Source organism: Pipistrellus hanaki (genome assembly GCF_964339955.1).
Source record: "Pipistrellus hanaki genome assembly, chromosome: 14".
In the NCBI taxonomy this organism is placed as follows: domain Eukaryota; kingdom Metazoa; phylum Chordata; class Mammalia; order Chiroptera; family Vespertilionidae; genus Pipistrellus; species Pipistrellus hanaki.
In genome coordinates, this window is record NC_140516.1 from 49540021 (window position 1) to 49557400 (window position 17380).

Sequence of the window (17380 nt, forward strand, 5' to 3'; positions counted from 1 at the left end):
CCGAGCGGGCCTTTGATTCCCCCACCCACCTCCCCGCGCCGCCTCTTACAGCGCCGCTCCCCGCCTTCACCCTGGGCGCTGGGCGCGGGCGGACCTCGGGACTCCCGCAGCTGCTGCGTGCCACCCCGGCCACAGCGCGGCGCGCCGGGGAGACTACAAGTCCCAGCAGGCCCCGCGCCCCGGGCGCCGAGGCGGTGGGCGCGGCCGGAGCCCGCGCCTGCGCAGTGAGGCCCTCCGGAGCCTAGCTAGTACCACACCCCCGGGAGGGACGGAGGGGAGGCAGAAGCATCCGAGGCATTAAAGCATCCGAGGGAGCCGGAGGGGAGGAGAATGGAGTGACAGAGAAGCGCGGAGGGTGGGGGGTGGGGGGGAGCGCGTTGCGGGAGGGGGGAGGGGGGACCAGAGGGAGGAAGACGCGGCGGCGGCGGCGGCTCCTCTTTGCAGAGGGGGGAAAACTCTGAGGGGACAGGAGCTGGAATAATGCGGTAGGAAAGGCGGGCTCCCGGCTCCGGCTCCGGCTCCGGCTCCGGCTCCGGCTCCCGCGGCGGCGGCGGCGGCGGCGGCGGCGGCAGCCCGAGCAGCGGCGGCAGCACCCAGCGGCAGCACCCCAGGCGCTGACAGCCCCGCCGGCCGGCTCCCTCGCTGACCGCCGGCTGTCAATGGAGCTGGAAAACATCGTGGCCAACACGGTCTTGCTGAAAGCCAGGGAAGGTAAGCGGCGGGGCCGGGGCGCGGGAGGTGCCGGTGCCGGGCGGGCTGGGGCGTGTGCGGCGCGGGGTGCCCGCGGCCAGTTGGTCCGAGCGGGACGGACACCTCGGGGAGCTGCCCCGCCGGCAGGCGCTTGGGCTCGGCCGCCCTGGGGCTCGGGGAATCCGCACTTTGGTGGAGAAGGAGAGGGACATCGAGGCAGGGGATGCTGGAAGGACCCCCCGGCTTCCTGCTCTACAGCCTCCCGGGCATCGCGGCGGCTGGCGGAAAGGTCAGCGGGGAGAGCATCCATTCAGGAAGAGGGGCCAGCGTGCAGACAAACAAACAGCTTTTGGAGCGGCCCGGGATGGGTCCTGGGAGTGTGGATGGGGGTGTGTGTGTGAGTGTGAGTGTGAGTGTGTGTATGAGTGTTGGGGAGGGTGGTGGTGGTGGTGGTGGTGGTGGTGGTGGAATTAGCAGGAGCCAGGTCTTCGCCTGCGCAGGCTGAGTTGATACAGGCTGTTGCTGGAAACCGGCCGCTGGGAATGTTTCGCAGGGAAATCCCGTCGTGTGGAAAGGAAGCCTTTTAAAGGCAAAGTCAGATGTTGAGGAATCAGCCTGTTCCTAGAATAACAAGAGGATGGATGCACCAACCATCCAGAAAACAAGTCAGGATTTCAGAGGTCGTACCCCCCAACCCCCAGTCCCCCTACCCCCCCCCTTCTTTTTTTGGCGGGACGTGAGGGAGGTAACTGTCTGATTGGGGCTCAGTTAAGGAGAGAAAGGTAAGCGGGGCCGGTGCTTACATGCGTATTGGGTGCGAATCATTACATTTCCTGCGTTGAGCTGGCAGGAAATGTCTGCACGGAGTGGGTAAAGATCCGAGAGTCAGAGCTATAAACACGTTTTGACGCTTCCTTGAGATGAAAAGAAAAAGAAAAAAGAAAAAAAAGCGGCCCAGAAACTTAGGTGGTTCCTGAAACGATCGTGCGCCTGTAAACATACGACAGCCAGGAGCACCTGGAATTTACGTAACGTCCCTCCTGCCAAGATCTGAGCTCTGGGGTGCAGCCTTTCTCTTTTTAAAGACGGGGAAGTGGTTTCCCCTCCATCGTGGGAGGAGACTTGATTTGACACCCAAGGTAGAAGGCAGCCCAAGTAAGGTCCTGACTTCGGAAGGGTGTCCTCGGGGAGCAGTCCACGAAGATGCCATGCCCCCGCCTGAATGTTTCCACTCTCCCACTTTGATGAATGGAGGAGGAATGTTTGGCCAGCAGTAAAACGGTGTGTGTTTACCCAGCCGGTCCCATCACCTTGTGGCTCCGTCCACCCCACCGAGCGGTGCACAGCCCAGCACGTCAGCGTTCGCGTCGTAATTCCGTCGTCACTTGTCCCTCTAAAGCCGTTGGTCGCCTGAAAGGTTTGCTTTGAAAACGCCAGCAGAGTTTAAAATATTCAGATCTATCAATTAGTCACCCCCCAGTTGCCCAGCTTTGGTGAGAGAACAGATTGGAAGGAAAGGAAAGCTCAGGCTCTGAGGCCTGATTTTTTCTTCCCTTTTTGCCAAATCCAAAAATGTTAGCGAGCTGGATCCAGGTGGGGGCTGGGGGGCGCCCCCACGGCTGGAAAGTGCGTCCCGGAGGGGAAGAAGCTGAGAAAACAGCAGCCCACGCCCCCACCTTTCAGACGCCACCTAGTGGCGGGATTGGGGTGTACACCTCAGGGCTCGGGGGCTGGGAAAGTTTTTCTCTGCCCTCTCTGTTCTGAAATTATTTCTTGGGAAAGCACTGGGGTGGACGTGCTGCTGGAGGCTTTGCGGGTTCCACTGGTTTCTCCTGTTGTCCGAGGAACTTCGCTCCCGAGGTTCAGAGGTGTGTGGCTCCACACGTACCTTTGCCTGGGGGGTGCTTTTTCCTGTTGGAATTAGCTTGCTTCTGTTAAAATGTTTTGCTTGGAGTGAGCCAAGTGTTACCAGTTTTCTTCTCTAAAGCGATCTCCTCAGTGTTGTTGTTGTTGTTTTCCCATCGAGATTAATGCTGATATTTTGGTCCGGCCGGTGAGCAGTTAGTGTTTTATTCAGAACCTCAGGCGGGAGCACTGCAGGCTGGAGGCTTCTGTGGAAGTGGGAATTGCAGGGATTAAAAGCTCTCAGGAAAGTGCCCTACGCACCCTTGTCCTTTCCGATTTCTCTTTGAGAGTTTGGTAGGCATCTCACGGTGAGAAAACAGCTCCTGACGATGCCTTTGAAATGGGAAGGGCCTCGCCTGGAAGGAAATGGAGAGACTGACACATGGGTGAGAAAAATTAATCACTTACATGGAGACTGCATTTTAAAATTTGCTTCTCTCCTCCTCTTTCTTTTGTCTAAACAGAACCCATGATGTTAAGTGCTCCCATTTTCTTTCTGCTGGGTCTTTATTAAAAACGTGAGCACATATATTCTAATTAGCCTGGGAGCCTAGAGAAATAAAAGCGATTTATTTTTCTCTTCTTGGCTCTCATACAGTATATTGGAAGCCATTCTTTTAAATGAAGTAATTCTGCAAATAATTATATTATCCAAATATTCAGAAATGAAGGGTCTAGTCAGCTTGGTGAAATATCTAACGTAAAAATCGATAGTATCTTTTAAAAATCCGAGTTGTTTGGAATGTTTAAAAAACACTTCTTACTTGAAGATTCTTGTGAATGGTTGCGGATGGAGAAATATAGCTGGTGAGTGTGAAATTTAATTTAGTTGACTTAACAAAATATATTGTAAACAATCTGAAATGTGGCTTTCAAGTAAAAGTCATATTTGTCCCAAACAATAGAGAAACAGGCCTCTGAAGACAGGCAGAGACGCTTTGCAAAGGCTGTTAAGGAATTTGTAGCTGTCTGTATGGATGGGTAATTTTGGGGCTTATCTTTTGTTATTATTATACATTCTCCAAGGCAGATCACTTCTAAATTCATTGTAAATTTAGATTCTTTCTATAATGAAGCATATAAAGTGAAAGACCTGAATATAGCAATACAATAGAAAACCTATGCCTAAATATCAGAGTAAAAATAATTCCTTGTTATTAATTACAAAACATAGCCAGCAAATGACACCTCTGACAGTTTTTTTTTTTTTTTTTTTTTTTTTTTTTAATAAGATGGAGATCTGGGTTCAACATTTTAAACCTCCCAAACGTATTTTGCGGGCTGTTTATTTGTCTTGTTTTCATGAGAAAATATCAGCTTGGTCACTCTTCGGAACTTTAGGTTACTTTCCCAAAATGTGGTTAGGGGGATGGGGGTGGGGGTGGGGAGGAAAGAAATTGAGACAATTCATGCCTGTTTATGGAGATGAGCTAAATGATTAAGTTGGGACTAACTTTATCTATTTACGTACATTTCAGTATCTCAGAAAATTGGCAAGCAAGCTAGTGTGGAAGTGACAGCAGTGAGAGTGTTTGCAGAGTGTCTTTCTTTGTTATCTGTTGCAGGGAAGGTGTTTGCGTCTTTATCATATTCTAGATCTGTTGCCTCACCCTGAGTGAGCTGCGGTTAGGAAAGGGCGGGCAGGGGCTCACCTTCCCTTTCTCCACCGGCCAGCCAGCGGGAGCCCTATCTGCTCAATCAAGATGACAGGGAGGACTTATACAGTTTCCTGAGCCGGCTTCTAGCAGGCACCGAGCACCACCGGAACTGAGACGTCAGAAATGTAACGACTTTGCCATTGATCACAACTGCTGAAAGCCAGAATATGCAAGAACCGTTTCCTCCGGTAGCTTGTTGACTTGTTGGCTTGGCTCTTCATGGTGATCAAGACTGGGGACCTGGGACGAGGTGCAGTTGGGGGGCTAGCAGAGGCCCGGGAGGGCAGGAGGAGAGAGGGAGCTCGCATCCAGCAGAGGGGCGGCTCTGCCTGGACAGACTGAGTATCCCCCAGCAGGCTGGGCGCCCGGCCGCCTTCCCCTTCCCTCGCGCCCCACGTGCACACGGTGAACTCGGAAGAGCAGCAGCTGTCATCCGCGCAGGCAGCCCTGTGCGTGGAGGCTGCCTGGCCTCGGAAGGGCAGTGACGTTACATGAAACTGCCTTTTGCGTTTTCGAAGTTTCTTTTCAGTACCGACAAGTTGGAGGTAGAGAAACCAAAAGCCGTGTTTTCAGAAGGCCTTGCCCTCTCGCAGAAAGATTTTTAACGAACCCAGCTGCCTGTGTTTAAAAATCATCAGATAAATGCTCACCAGACTCTCATCTTTCAAGAGCTTAGCTGCTGCTTGTCAGATTCTAAACTCCAAAAAGCTTGATTCTTGCAGGGCCCAAGCTAATCCTCGCTTGAAGTATGTCTTCAGAAGCTTTCGCTCTTGCAGTGGCTTGCTAAATGATACCTCCTGGGTCTGGGCTGCCATAATGTCCCAGGGAATTTCAGGACGGAGCTCAATATGCGAGCAAATTCACCTTTGCCAAGGGCTGTTCAACCTTTACCTGGAGCTTCCAGTGTTTGTAGAAAAGCACCCAGGACTGCAGGCAATATTTAAAGTTAATGTTTGTTGCCAATATATTTGTGGCTCAAAGTAAAGTATTATAACATCTAGACAGTTTTTAAATAAGAAAGCCTTATGGTTAGCTTGGCCGGTGTGGTTCAGTGGTTGAGCATCAACCTGTGAACCAGGAGGTCATGGTTGGGCTCCTGGTCAGGGCACATGCCTGGGTTGCAGGCTCGATCCTCAGTGTGGGGTGAGCAGGAGGCAGCCAATCAGTGATTCTCTGTATCACTGATGTTTCCATCTCTCTCCTTCTCCCTTCCTCTCTGAGTGCTTCCTCCAGTGTTTAGATAGTACTAAATGGAACAATATTGTTTTCACCCCCCCAAAAGATAAAAACTAGAAGAACTTTGATTTATTGATTAAAATATTTTCAATATTTATGTTGTTTTTAAATGAAACATTTCACTGAACTATAACAGGATGTGTTTTAAAGTAGAAACCACTCCTATCATTTAAGCCCACATAATCCATTTTAATCACTTAAAGTCACATCTTAAAACCCTTGTCTTCACTCTTCTACTTTGATGTGAGGTGCGTACAGTGTGTTGGGGCGGGTGCGGGGGGGGGGTTGGGGGAAGGGGAGCCTAGGGTTAGTAAGACTGAATAAATTCCTTTTCGATGAGTCACCTGTTTGTAATCTCTTTCTATTGTTTCCTGCAGTTACATGAGCTACTGTCACGATATCTTTTTGTAACCATAAAACTTAATTTTTTAAAACATATTTTTATTGCTTTTTCAATAGTGGTTTTTCTGGGCTAGCATCCTGGGTGGAGTTCAGGGTCCCAGTTCTGCGGTTAAAGGCGTCTAGCCCTCTAAAGGTATGCTGTACAACACGGTAGATTATAGCCGTAAGTGGCTGTTTACATTTAAGTGAATTAGAATTACACGTTCCATTCCTGAGCACGGGAACCACGTTAGGGCTCCGTGGTCCATGTGGCTAGTGGCTGCTTGTTAGACTTCCCGGAAGCACAGCCTTCTCAGCACTGCAGGAAGTCCATTCGGACAGAGCTGCTCTGGAGTTCCACACACCGAATTAAACAGGAGGGTGGTAACCCCGTAATTTCTGACACGATACTTGGGGGAAGGTTGAGGAGGGTGAGAGGGGTAAATGGTGGGGAAGGAGAGGAGACAGAGGGGAGAAGGGGGAAAGAGACCAGAAGGGTATGGGCTGAGTCTGGGGATTAGGACTGACTCCAGAGAAAAATTCAGTTCATGGACAATCATAGATGTTGGTGGTGAGTCACCCATATTTCCTTTTATTTAAATTAAATTAAAAAAAATTTTTTTTTCTTTGAGAGAGGGAGAGAGAGAGAGAGAGAGAGAGAGGAAGGGCGAAAGAGAGAGAAACATCAACGTGCTGTTCCACTTATTGATGCACTCATTGGCTGAGTCTTGTATGTGCCCGGACCCAGGATTGGACCCACAGCGCTGGCATATACGGGGAGGTGCTCTAACCAACTGGGCTACCGGCAGGCAGGGCGTCTTTTTCTCCTTCATATTTTGTTGGGAAATTTGCCTAGCTTGAGCAATTGACTTTCCTGATTCAAATTAAGTGCATACTATGGATACATACAGAGACCTATGTTCCTTCTTGAAACTCTTGATAGGAGGCTATTTTTACTAAGAAAAAAAAGTAAGTTATATGTGGAGTAATTCTACAGAAGGAATTAAAAAACAACAACAACAACAACAACAACCAAAAACCATACCTGTTTCCATGGACTTCAGAAAGGCACTCCAAAATGAGGGTGAAAATAGGGAAAACAACGATAGGGGTTTCCATTTCTTTCGAACAGGGACAGACTGAAATACGACCGCAAAGAATGATGTCAAAAACACACGGTTCTTGTACCCACTTCAAAATGGTTTCTCTCTAAAAACCGTTTCCTGTGAGAGTTGAAACATTTTAAGGATAGCCCCGTTAGAGAGGCTGGTAGAAAGAAACATTAGCATTGGAAACAATGAAACAGCCCGGTGCTGGGTCTTCGGTGTCGCAAGTCAGTAATACATTAGCCTAATTTCCATAGGGCCTGCCTTGTCTCTAGCAATTTGTAATCTGTGGAGAACTGACACATTTTTTTTAAGGCGATGATTCCATGAACCTCAAAGGGCAACTCTGGGGGCCTGGGCAGAGAGCAGAAGACGCTGAGATAGACAGACAGGCACATTCCTGGGTCATGAAGTGGCGGAGACCCCGGGGCAGGCAGGGCCACAATGCCCCGAGCCTTCTCAGTCCGTCTGTCCTCCACTTTCCAACACGGAGGTTTCGGGGGGCGGAGACACAGAACGGAGACAAAAGAAAGCCATTGGTCCACGGTCCCTGGGCTACTGTCCAGGCTCCTTTAAATGTTCAAAAAGAGGTCTCCCCTCTTTCCTGCCACACTGTAAGCCAAAAGCCAAACCCGTTCCTCAGGACGGCATGGTTTCTCAATGGAAGCCCCCTGGGGCTGCCCCCGGGGGAGAGGAGGAGGGTCTCGGTCCCACTTCCTGGAGAAGGGGGTGATGCGGGGCTGTCTCTTTCCTCCCCCACCCTGCCTTCAGCCAAGAGCCAACCTGAGCGCCATCGGAGAGTGCAGCGGTCTGCAAACTCCTTCGTCAACAGAGCCAACTATCCACGGTACAACAACTGAAATGTCTTTTGAGAGCCCGATTTTTTAAACTTCAACTTCTAACGCCACTTCTTCAAAATACACTCTCCCAGGCCGTGGTATTTTGTGGAAGAGCCACACTCAAGGGGCCCAAGAGCCGCATGTGTCTCGAGAGCCGCAGTTTGCTGACCGCGGGGATAGTGTATTCCTGCCGGGTTGTGCGTGCCTGATAGGTGAATCCTCGCAGTAGGTGTTTCCACTTTAAGTGTCGAACTGTTAGTCAAGTCAGATGAATCAGTGATGGAGGAGAAGGGTATGTATATATTATACATACATGCCTACACGTGTGTGTGCCCATACAGGCTGTGATCCTTGCTGGAGCCCCATTTATCTGTGTTTTTCTTATACCCACGTGCCCCTCTACCCCTCAACCTCCACCTGTTTTCACACACACACCAACATATTAAAAGTGCAGGGTCAGGTCAGCACTAGCAGGTTTGGCTCAGTGGATAGAGCGTCAGCCTGTGGACTCAAGGTTCAATTCCTGTCAAGGGCACATGCCCGGGTTATAGGCTTGATCCCCAGAAGGGGGCGTGCAGAAGGCAGCCAATCAATGAGTTTCTCTCATCATTGATGTTTCTATCTCTTCCTCTTCCTTCCTCTCTGAAATCAATAAAAATATGTTAAATAAATGCCAAGACTGGTTTGGCTCAGGGGATAGAGTGTTGGCCTGCGGACTGAGGGTTCGATTCCAGTCAAGGGCATTTACCTTGATTGCGGGCACATCCCCATAGGGGGTGTGTGGGAGGCGGCTGATCAATGATTCTCTCTCATCGATGTTTCTATGGGTGGGTGGGGGTGGGGACCTGCCATTGGCTGTGGCCTCACCCCCTCCTTTCCTTGCCAGAGCCACGGGCAGGCCAGTCCCTGCTGGCATTGGCTTGCCATGTGCAGGACACATCTGCCCCAAGGTCTCCTTTCTTGGGGGCTTGTTGCTACCCCTTGGGGATCCTTGCCCTCAAGCACCTCTGCCTGTGGGGGCACCTTAGGTGTATACTCATGTCTCTGCAGCTTTCTGTACCTGAAAATGTAGGGGGCTGGGTTGGGACAGGTGTGACTCCTCTGTGAGATTCGGGGCACCCTCCCCACCCCTTCTTTGTCCTAAAGAGAATGTGTGAAGCAGCCCTTTTCTCCGGAAAAGCGCTCAAAGGGTTAACCCCTTCTTTTCCCAGTGGTAACCTTATGGCTGCTTGCATTTAGAAACCATATCAGTGTGTGTGTGTGTGTGTGTGTGTGTGTGTGTAGAGTCTTAAGAACCATGGACTTCCTTGGGGGTCGCAGTGAGACTGGAGCTGCGGCCTGACATCCCACCTGGTAATGAGGGGACCAGAAGGCAGGCCTTTGATCTGCTCCTACAGAGGAGGTGAAGCTCGGAGCCGGCGGCTTCTGGAGGAAGAGGGGTGAGGGATAGGGTTACCCAGCTGCAGGCTGGAGGGAAGGCAGCCAGTGTAATTGGCCCACGTATCTGATAGAAGGCCTTGTGAAACCTCATTTGAAAATGGAATTCCATCTTGGCCTGGGTCGCAGCACTCGCTGGCCGGGGAGATGGATACAGGCCGGAGGAGGTCAGCGGACGGCCGGGGACCGGCAGCGTCGTCAGGCCGATGGATGCCCACGTGCTCTCGGCCTCTCCTCCGAGTCGTCCGGTCACGCGCTCAGGGAGAGCTCTCAGGGTGCTCAGGTAACATCCCCCGAGAAGGAGCTGACCCTCTAGGGCACATGTGTCAAACACAAGGCCCTCGGGCCAAATCCGGCCGGCCAGGCCTTGCAATGTGGCCCGCACCGCGCTGTCATCACTGCACTCCGCTGTCAGTTTATGACATTGTCAGTTAATGACTGTTCAGTAAACCATTCGGCCCGCGATTTAGGCTGGATTTTAGATTTTGGCCCCTTCTCTGATTGAGTTCGACACCCCTACTCTAGGGAAAATAGGAGGTGGGGCGGGACAAAGAATTGGGAAAAGGGGGGCTCAAGACCCAGCTTTTCCCAAGCCAAGTGCCCTTGTGGGTGGATGCCACTAAGTCTACAGTCACAGATGAACAGAACATAGTAGGTGTTCAACAGAAGTTTCCAGAAACGATGGACTTGGATGCTACATCTAAGTTTGTGTGTGTGTGGGGGCGGGGCAGGGGGGCAGAGACAGCAAGATCCTCCAGAAGTGGTCTTGATGTCACAGTCGATGGTAAATTAGGAAATGATTCAACGTGGCTCAGAGAGATTCACTAAGGGTATAGGGCGAATTGGAAAATGTTTTCCAAATGTTTATCTTTGCTGTGAAAAACGCCTGGCCAACTCCCCCACCCTTGTCCCCGATTTGGAAATGGTTTGTTTTACTTGTTTTGGGAGAAGTAAATATTTGCATTAGACCAAACATTTGGGGCAAAACAGCTCGCCCCAATTCCGAGGCTCCGTGTGGGTCGGAGGCGATGGTCCACGCTGTACCACGCATACCTTTTTTGGCTAACTCGGAGGTGGCGTAGGGTACCATCTTCACATGCTCTTCCCCATCACGACGAGGACGAGGCTGAGAAAATGGAAAGAAAACAGGGAGCCAAACCAGTGATCCTCCAGGCCTAGGAATGGCTGATGACCTGGCATTTGAAGGATGTAATCGTTCTAGAAAAACTGCCTTTCTCTGCTCCTGGGCAAAGAGGCTGGATCCAATTAAGACAAAGAAAATGTATGGTAACCCGGAGAAGAGATTTCTAAACAGTCAATTCTGTAATCCTCTCTGAAGAGGAAGAGGCCAGCATGACGGGGCTCGGAGGAGGATGCCAAACCCTATGATATATAATAATTAGTAACCACTGGTTATTTCGCCGCACGCTCATTTTCCAAACCACTAACCATGGCTTGGGACGGAATGCACGGGGCCTAGATATTCGCCCCAGATGTCTTCCCATCGGTAGTACCCAATTAGAGGGATTTTAAAAATTAAAGCTCAATTCTCTAGAACCTATCGCGAGCCTAGAAATGAGAGGAGGGCAAACCTGGTTTCCTCGACAGCTCCCGGGTGACCGAGGTGAGGGTTGGGCTGTGGGGACGCTTCCAGTCCACGTCTCGGTCGGCTTACTGGTCACCGCTGGGTGCCTGGCGGTTGCCTACCGCTGGGTGCCTGACGGTTGCACACCCCGGTGCCTGCTCCTCTCGCTGGGCTCCTTGGCAGCTTGCACACGTTTCAGGAATGACCGTGAGGGGTGAGCGTTGGAGAGGCCTGTCCGGAGTCAGGCTCCCCCCGGGCCAGCGTGTGACGTGAACCCGTGCCACTTCCTTCGCCCTGGGTGTCGGCCGAGCACTTTAGGACGTCACGGGAGCCAAGTTCCGACGGGCAGGGCCTGCCCGGGCTTTCCTCTTCCCCTGCACCGTCCATCCGGTGTGTGCTTAGCGCCTGGCACCACGCTGGCTCTGAAAGGAGGACTGGCTTAGCCAGGGAGTCTCCATCTCCTTTCTAAAAATGATCATTTATAGAAGTAGGAAGTCCGGGTTCATTGTTTTAGTTGATCTTTATAGTCCTGTGAGGCTTGCCTTATTCTCCCCCATTCTTAGAGGTGGAGAGTTGAGCAGCCAGAGGTTAATGACTTACCTTTAAGCCGTGGTTGGCAAACTGGGGCTCGAGAGCCACATGCGGCTCTTTGGCCCCTTGAGGGTGGCTCTTCCACAAAATACCACGGCCTGGGCGAGTCTATGTTGAAGAAGTGGCGTTAGAAGAAGTTTAAGTTTAAAAAATTGGGCTCTCAAAAGAAATTTCAGTCGTTGTACTGTGGATAGTTGGCTCTGATGACTAATGAGTTTGCTGACCACTGCCCTAAACACCCGCCGTGGGGACCCAGCGCCAGGCTTTGCATCTGACACTCTTTTCTGCTGCTCACAGCTCCTTCCCTCGGGAATATTCCCAGCTATTGGGAATGGCCATGCTAACATATAGAGACGTTTGAAAAGCAATCACGCATGCAGCTGTGACTCACAGTTAAATAGGAATCATTCTAATTTAAAAAAAAAAAAAAATTGATTTCAGAGAGGAAGGGAGAGGGAGAAACATCAACGATGAGAGAAAACCATTGGCCAGCTGCCTCCTGCACACCCCTCCCTGGGGATCGAGCCTGCACCCCGGGCCTGTGCCCTGACCAGGAATGGAACCGTGCTCTCCTGGTTCATAGGTCAGCACCCAACCGCTGAGCCATACCAGTTGGGCTAATTTTTAAGATTAAAAAAATAATAAATCTGCACCGGCAATGTTTGCTAATGAAAATTCAAACAGCAATGCAAACCATCAAGAAGAACGTCAGACTCTCTCTTCTCACAGCTCTGCTACCAGCCCCAGCCGGGAGCGTTGCTGTCAGCGCTGAGGTGGGCATGTCCCCCGTTTCCGTGTCTGTGCGTGTATGGGCGCACAGAGGCATTTTAGACACACGGGCTCTGAGCCTTCGCGCCGCCCCGCGGCTGTTTTCAGTCAACAGTATGTCGTAGAGCCTTCCTGGATGTGTTTACAGTTTCCCACGAAATGGATGGGTGTCAGGAAAAATTGTGAAAGACTTTGGAAACGGAGTGTCGTTCCAGTGGAATGCTGGGTGTTTCCCAGCAGACCCTGAGGGCTTGTTCGGCAGGGGTCCGTGTGTCCCCGATTGTCTTACCCCCGTTTAATAAAACACCCCGTCAAACCCCTCCAGGGCGAGCCACTTAAGTTCTCCGACTTTTAAGTGCGTTGTAAACAGGGTAGGAACATCCTGCCCATTGTATAACATCTTTATACACGCATTTAAAAACTTTCAGTTTGTCGGTGTGCGTGTGTTTTCCCCCCAATGGTGGTATCTGTTTAATAGCATCCCCCTTCCTCTCCTCCCCACACTTCCCTTGGGGAAGATTAGCGATGATTTTTGAAGGGGAGCTGTGGCCCTCGAGATGTAAAAAGTACGTTTTCTTATGAGGAGGGCACATGATACACATGAGGTCGGGATGCTTTTTAAACCTTTGGAATCTGATACTCCCCTTTACTGTGTCGTGCCTCCCCCCCCCCCCCCCCCCCCCCCCCCCGTCACTGTTCAGTCATCTTTCCTGTGGTATTCAAAGCTTGGATTAGGAAAATCAGGTTCAGTCAAAGACTGTACTTGGCAAAGACTTTGTAATTGCCCCTGTGTTTTGAATGTGTAAATTGGCAGGAAACACAGGCAAAGCCCCACAGCTTTGCAAAGGTGGTCCCGCATTTCCCTCCTTTGATCATCCCCGCAGCCCAGACGTGGCAGCTCTGTTGATTATCCTTTCCGTTTTAGGAAGAAAGAGAAATCAAGTGCCGAGTGGTGAGGTGGTTCTCCAAGGGCACCCGGCGAGGACCCACTGCTCCCCCATGCTCCTCAGGGGCTGACCCATCGTATCTGTTCCCACCCGTAAGGACCTTGAACGGCTGTAGGGAGGCCTCGGTCCCGCCATGGAGACGGTGGATCTGGAAATGTACCCCTGGGTAGAGGCGCCCTTTCCTAATTCTCTCAGAGGTGTGCATGTGCCGGTGTTGGTCTCACGGCGTGTCCTTCACTCCCGTCTTTCATCTGGCACAGTCTTCTCCTCTGTGGAAGTCGTGGGCCCTTCCGTAGGTAACTGCTTTGGCTGAAGGTTTGCATGTGATTTACCTACATGAGTGTGCCATGAGTCCCTTTGAGAATCAATAGCTCAAATAGAAACGGTACAATACAACCTAAGCCGCTGGCCCTGCCTCCCCACGCCGTCTCCCTCTGAGAGAAGCTGGGCAGGAGGGTATAGTCCAGAGCCCGGGGGCTTTACTATTTTTGTCAGTGTTGGAGGAGGGAGTGGTACTTTCTTCCCGGAAGCATTCTAGCTGGGCTGGCTCGCACTCCCGTGGCTCACAGCTGCCTGGAAGCAGCAGAGAGACCAGACGGAGAAAGGCTGCCCATTAATTGGGCGATTAGTCTGAACGTGGCTGCGGGCTCCTTGTCATCTCAGCGTGCAGGAAGCCAGCTCCCTTTTCTCTAGAGAAGGGGGCCGAGGACCGGAGGGAGCCCAGGTGGGCGGCAGAAGGCGGGGCTGGAGCAGAAGCCGTCTTTCACTCCGAGTCCCAGGCCCGGGTTTTCCTCCGAGCAGTTCAGCGGCTCTGTTACTGACTCCCGGGCTCTATTCCTTTCCTAGGGCTACCTAGGGCTGCAGCTCAGAGCCACAGAAACGCTTCGCCTCACAATTCTGGAGGCCAGATGTCCGAAACTGATTGTAGGCAGGCCACGCTCCCTCTGGAGGTGCTGGGAGTGTCTGTCCCAGGCCCTCTGCTGCTCTGTAGGGACATCCGGAATAAGGTCTCACCCTTTGCTGAGAACGCCTTGTGATGTTAGAAGACCACTGGGATACCCACTGTAGAGCTGAAGCCGGAAGCCCGGCCTCTGGCTTCTCAGGTGAGGCCAGTGCTTCCACTGCACGTCACATTGGAGGAACAGACACACCAGGGCTAGCATCTGTTAGTAGACGCCAGTGTGGTGCTGCTAACATCTGGCAAAGCTCAAGGACATAGCCGGTTAATAACTTCCCAGAGTTGGGGCAAGACACCCATTTTTTTTCCTTCTTTTCAAGGTAATATGATGCCTTATGCTGTTCAATGCCCCGAGCCAAGATGTTTCAATCCCCATTAAAAGCTCTATTAGTGCTTCTCCTGGAAAGGCTGCAGGGCAAGGGAGAATGTGCCACCACCATGCTGTGTGAGCTTAGGCACCTTGCTTGACCGCTCTGAGCCAAACTTTTCTCAGCCGTATGGATGTGTACCTTGGCCCAGGTGATTTCTGCAGCTATTTTCGCCCTTCATATCTTGAGATTTTTTTGCCGGTGCATTTCCCACCGATAGTAATCCAACTGTGGGTACTTCATAATAAGATTTGATGTTAATTTGAAGAGCAGGCATTACACATTAAAATTAAAATTACCCCCAAGGAAAGAATGAGAGCTGGGAGGGGTTAGGTAGTGCAATAGAAACAAACAGGAAAGAACCTCCTTGCTGCTAATGGAACCAATGCCTGCAATCTAAGAAAGGCAAGTCTACGGTTCTGGTATTTTCTTTAGTGGATTACAGAAAGGCAAATTAGATCAAAAGTCAAAAATAAAGCAGTTTGATTGTTCTGCACTGTATTATCTTAATAAAAAGCCTTCCTGGAAAGCTTAAAAATACACAGGGCCCTGTCTGGCCAAAGAAAACAATGTCAATGTTGTTGAGAAAAATGTGAGAATTTTCCATGAGACATGAGTGAGGAGAGGCCTTGTCATGTGGGTCTGGAGGCACCCCACAAGGAGCTGGAGACTGATAAGCATTCCCTACTTGTCAGGGCTTGTGGCTGGGGACAGTTGTCACCCACAGGGGAAGAGCTCAGAGATGGGAATGGGCACTGCCAGCGCTCCTGAGGGCTCCTGGCAAGTCCCGACCCATGTCCTCACTCACCTGCAACTTCATGCGTTTGGGCTCGGTGTCCTCCTTCTCTTGGCTGGTGACACGGATGTCACAGTCAAGGGTTGGTGAGTCTCTCTGCTTACCCTTTCTCAGCTGGAAGTGGCGGAAGGTGGAGGCTGCCGTTTGGGTTCTGTCCTGGGGTTGCTCTTCATTTGTCTCAGGTCCCAAGGCCAGTGACTTAGTCTCTCTGTATGTTTATCATCACATACGGACAATGCCCTCATGATTGTAGAGACCAAGGAAAGAATATGGATGGAATAGAAAGTCTAGATACAGATACGCAAGTATATGTAAAAAGTTAGTATGTAGAAAAGGCAGCATTTCAAACCCATGGAAAAGAATGGCTTCCCTAAGAAATGGTGTTGAGATAACTGGCTAACTAATCATTGGGGAAGATACAATGTTAGATTTATTATATTAACTAAGAAAATTCTAGAATCATTGAAGATTTAGAGGGTTTTTTTTTTGTTGTTGTTGTTTGTTTTTTAAATATATTTTATTGATTTTTTACAGAGAGGAAGGGAGAGAGAGAGAGAGCTAGAAATGTCGATGAGAGAGAAACATCAACCAGCTGCCTCTTGCACACCCCCTACCAGGGATATGCTCGTAACCAACGTACATGCCCCGGACCGGAATCGAATCTGGGACCTTTCAGTCCGCAGACCGACGCTCTACCACTGAGCCAAACCGGTTTCGGCAAGATTTAGAGTTTTAAAAGTGAAACTAATCCTAGCCAGCTTGGCTCAGTGGATAGAGCAGAGCGTCAGCTTGTGGACTGAAAGGTCCCAGGTTCCATTCCAGCCAAGGGCACCTGCTTGGGTTGTGGGCTTGATCCCCAGTAGGGGGTGAGCAGGAGGCAGCCGATCAGTGATTCTCTATCATCATTGATGTTTCTATCTCTTCTTCTCCCTTTCTCTCTAAAATCAATAAGGAAATATATATATATATATATATATATATATATATATATATATATATATATATATATTTTTTTTTTTTAAATGAAGCTATATACAGTCCAGAAGAAAATATAGGTGACTGTTTCTTATAGTTTGGGGTACAGTTATAAGAAAAAAGATTGACGCATTTGACAGTGAAAAATAAAGTTCTCTGAGAAAAGAGATCATAACAAAAGATAAAAGTCAGTGACAAGCTGAGAAAATAGCCCCACCATATGTGATTCATAAAAGTGAATCAAAGAGGAAACACCCAGTAGAGAAGTGAGCAAAGAGTGTGAAGAGGTGATTCACAAAAGAAGAAAGCGGTATATTAATTAAGCAGTAAAGAGGATATGTTAATTGGGCAGGAGTCTTGGTTGCCAGTGACAGGAATCCAATCTGGACGAGCACAGACATAGGAGAACTCATCTGGGAGGAGACCGAGGTGGTGCACATGTCAGAGGGAGGGAGCGGAGTGCCGGCCTGGGATGGCCTCGGGACCCTGTTACCCGGAACTGGGACCTTCTGGCACGCTTCACTGCCCTCCTTATTGCCCTCATCTGCTTCTTTCAATCTACCCACTTCACATTTCCTCACTGTCTTCTCCATACGATGGGGAAATGTTCGTAGTTTCACATCGACAGCTTCTACCAATGGAGAGAAGACTGGTCTTTCCCTCTCCAATTCTGTTTTGGAAAATCTTAGGCAGCGACTCCCCCCCCCCCCCCCCCCCCCCCCCCCCCCGTCTGTCTTGGGTCAGTGGATCACTCCGGGACAATTACCATAGATTGCAGGCATCAACTCTTAGATTCTCAGATTGCAGGTCATAGGGGTGAAGTTATAGGAATATGGTGGCTCTGGTTACAGCCAGAGAAGCTGGGGTGGTTTCTAGGGTTAAAAAAGAGGGTACTGGTCAGACAGGCAGTAATAGGGACCACTAGTCATGAAAAGATGCTCAGTCTCACTAGTCAGCAGAATCTTATATACGCAAGATCTTAGATTGGCAACAATTTAAACACTGATAATGCCTGGTTAAAGTAGTGTGGGTAAATAAATTCTTTCAAACAATATGTTCATGCCCTGGCTGGGTGGCTGTTAATTTGGAGCATTGTCCTGTACACCAAAGGTTGCGGGTTCAATTCCCGGTCTGGGCATA

At 50.4% G+C, this 17380-nt stretch overlaps 1 protein-coding gene across 2 annotated transcripts in view; it reads left to right on the forward strand.

Moving 5' to 3' along the window:
* The first annotated feature begins 369 nt into the window (after nt 1–369).
* GRK5 (G protein-coupled receptor kinase 5) overlaps nt 370–17380 on the forward strand; it is a 158252-nt gene continuing 141241 nt past the window's right edge. The window contains exon 1 of one of the 2 annotated variants that reach the window (XM_084904472.1): nt 370–711. In XM_084904472.1, coding sequence (XP_084760598.1) covers nt 660–711 — 52 coding nt within the window. In that variant the 5' untranslated portion in view covers nt 370–659. The remainder of the gene's footprint in view (nt 712–17380) is intronic. The other variant, XM_084904473.1, reaches the window with a different exon arrangement.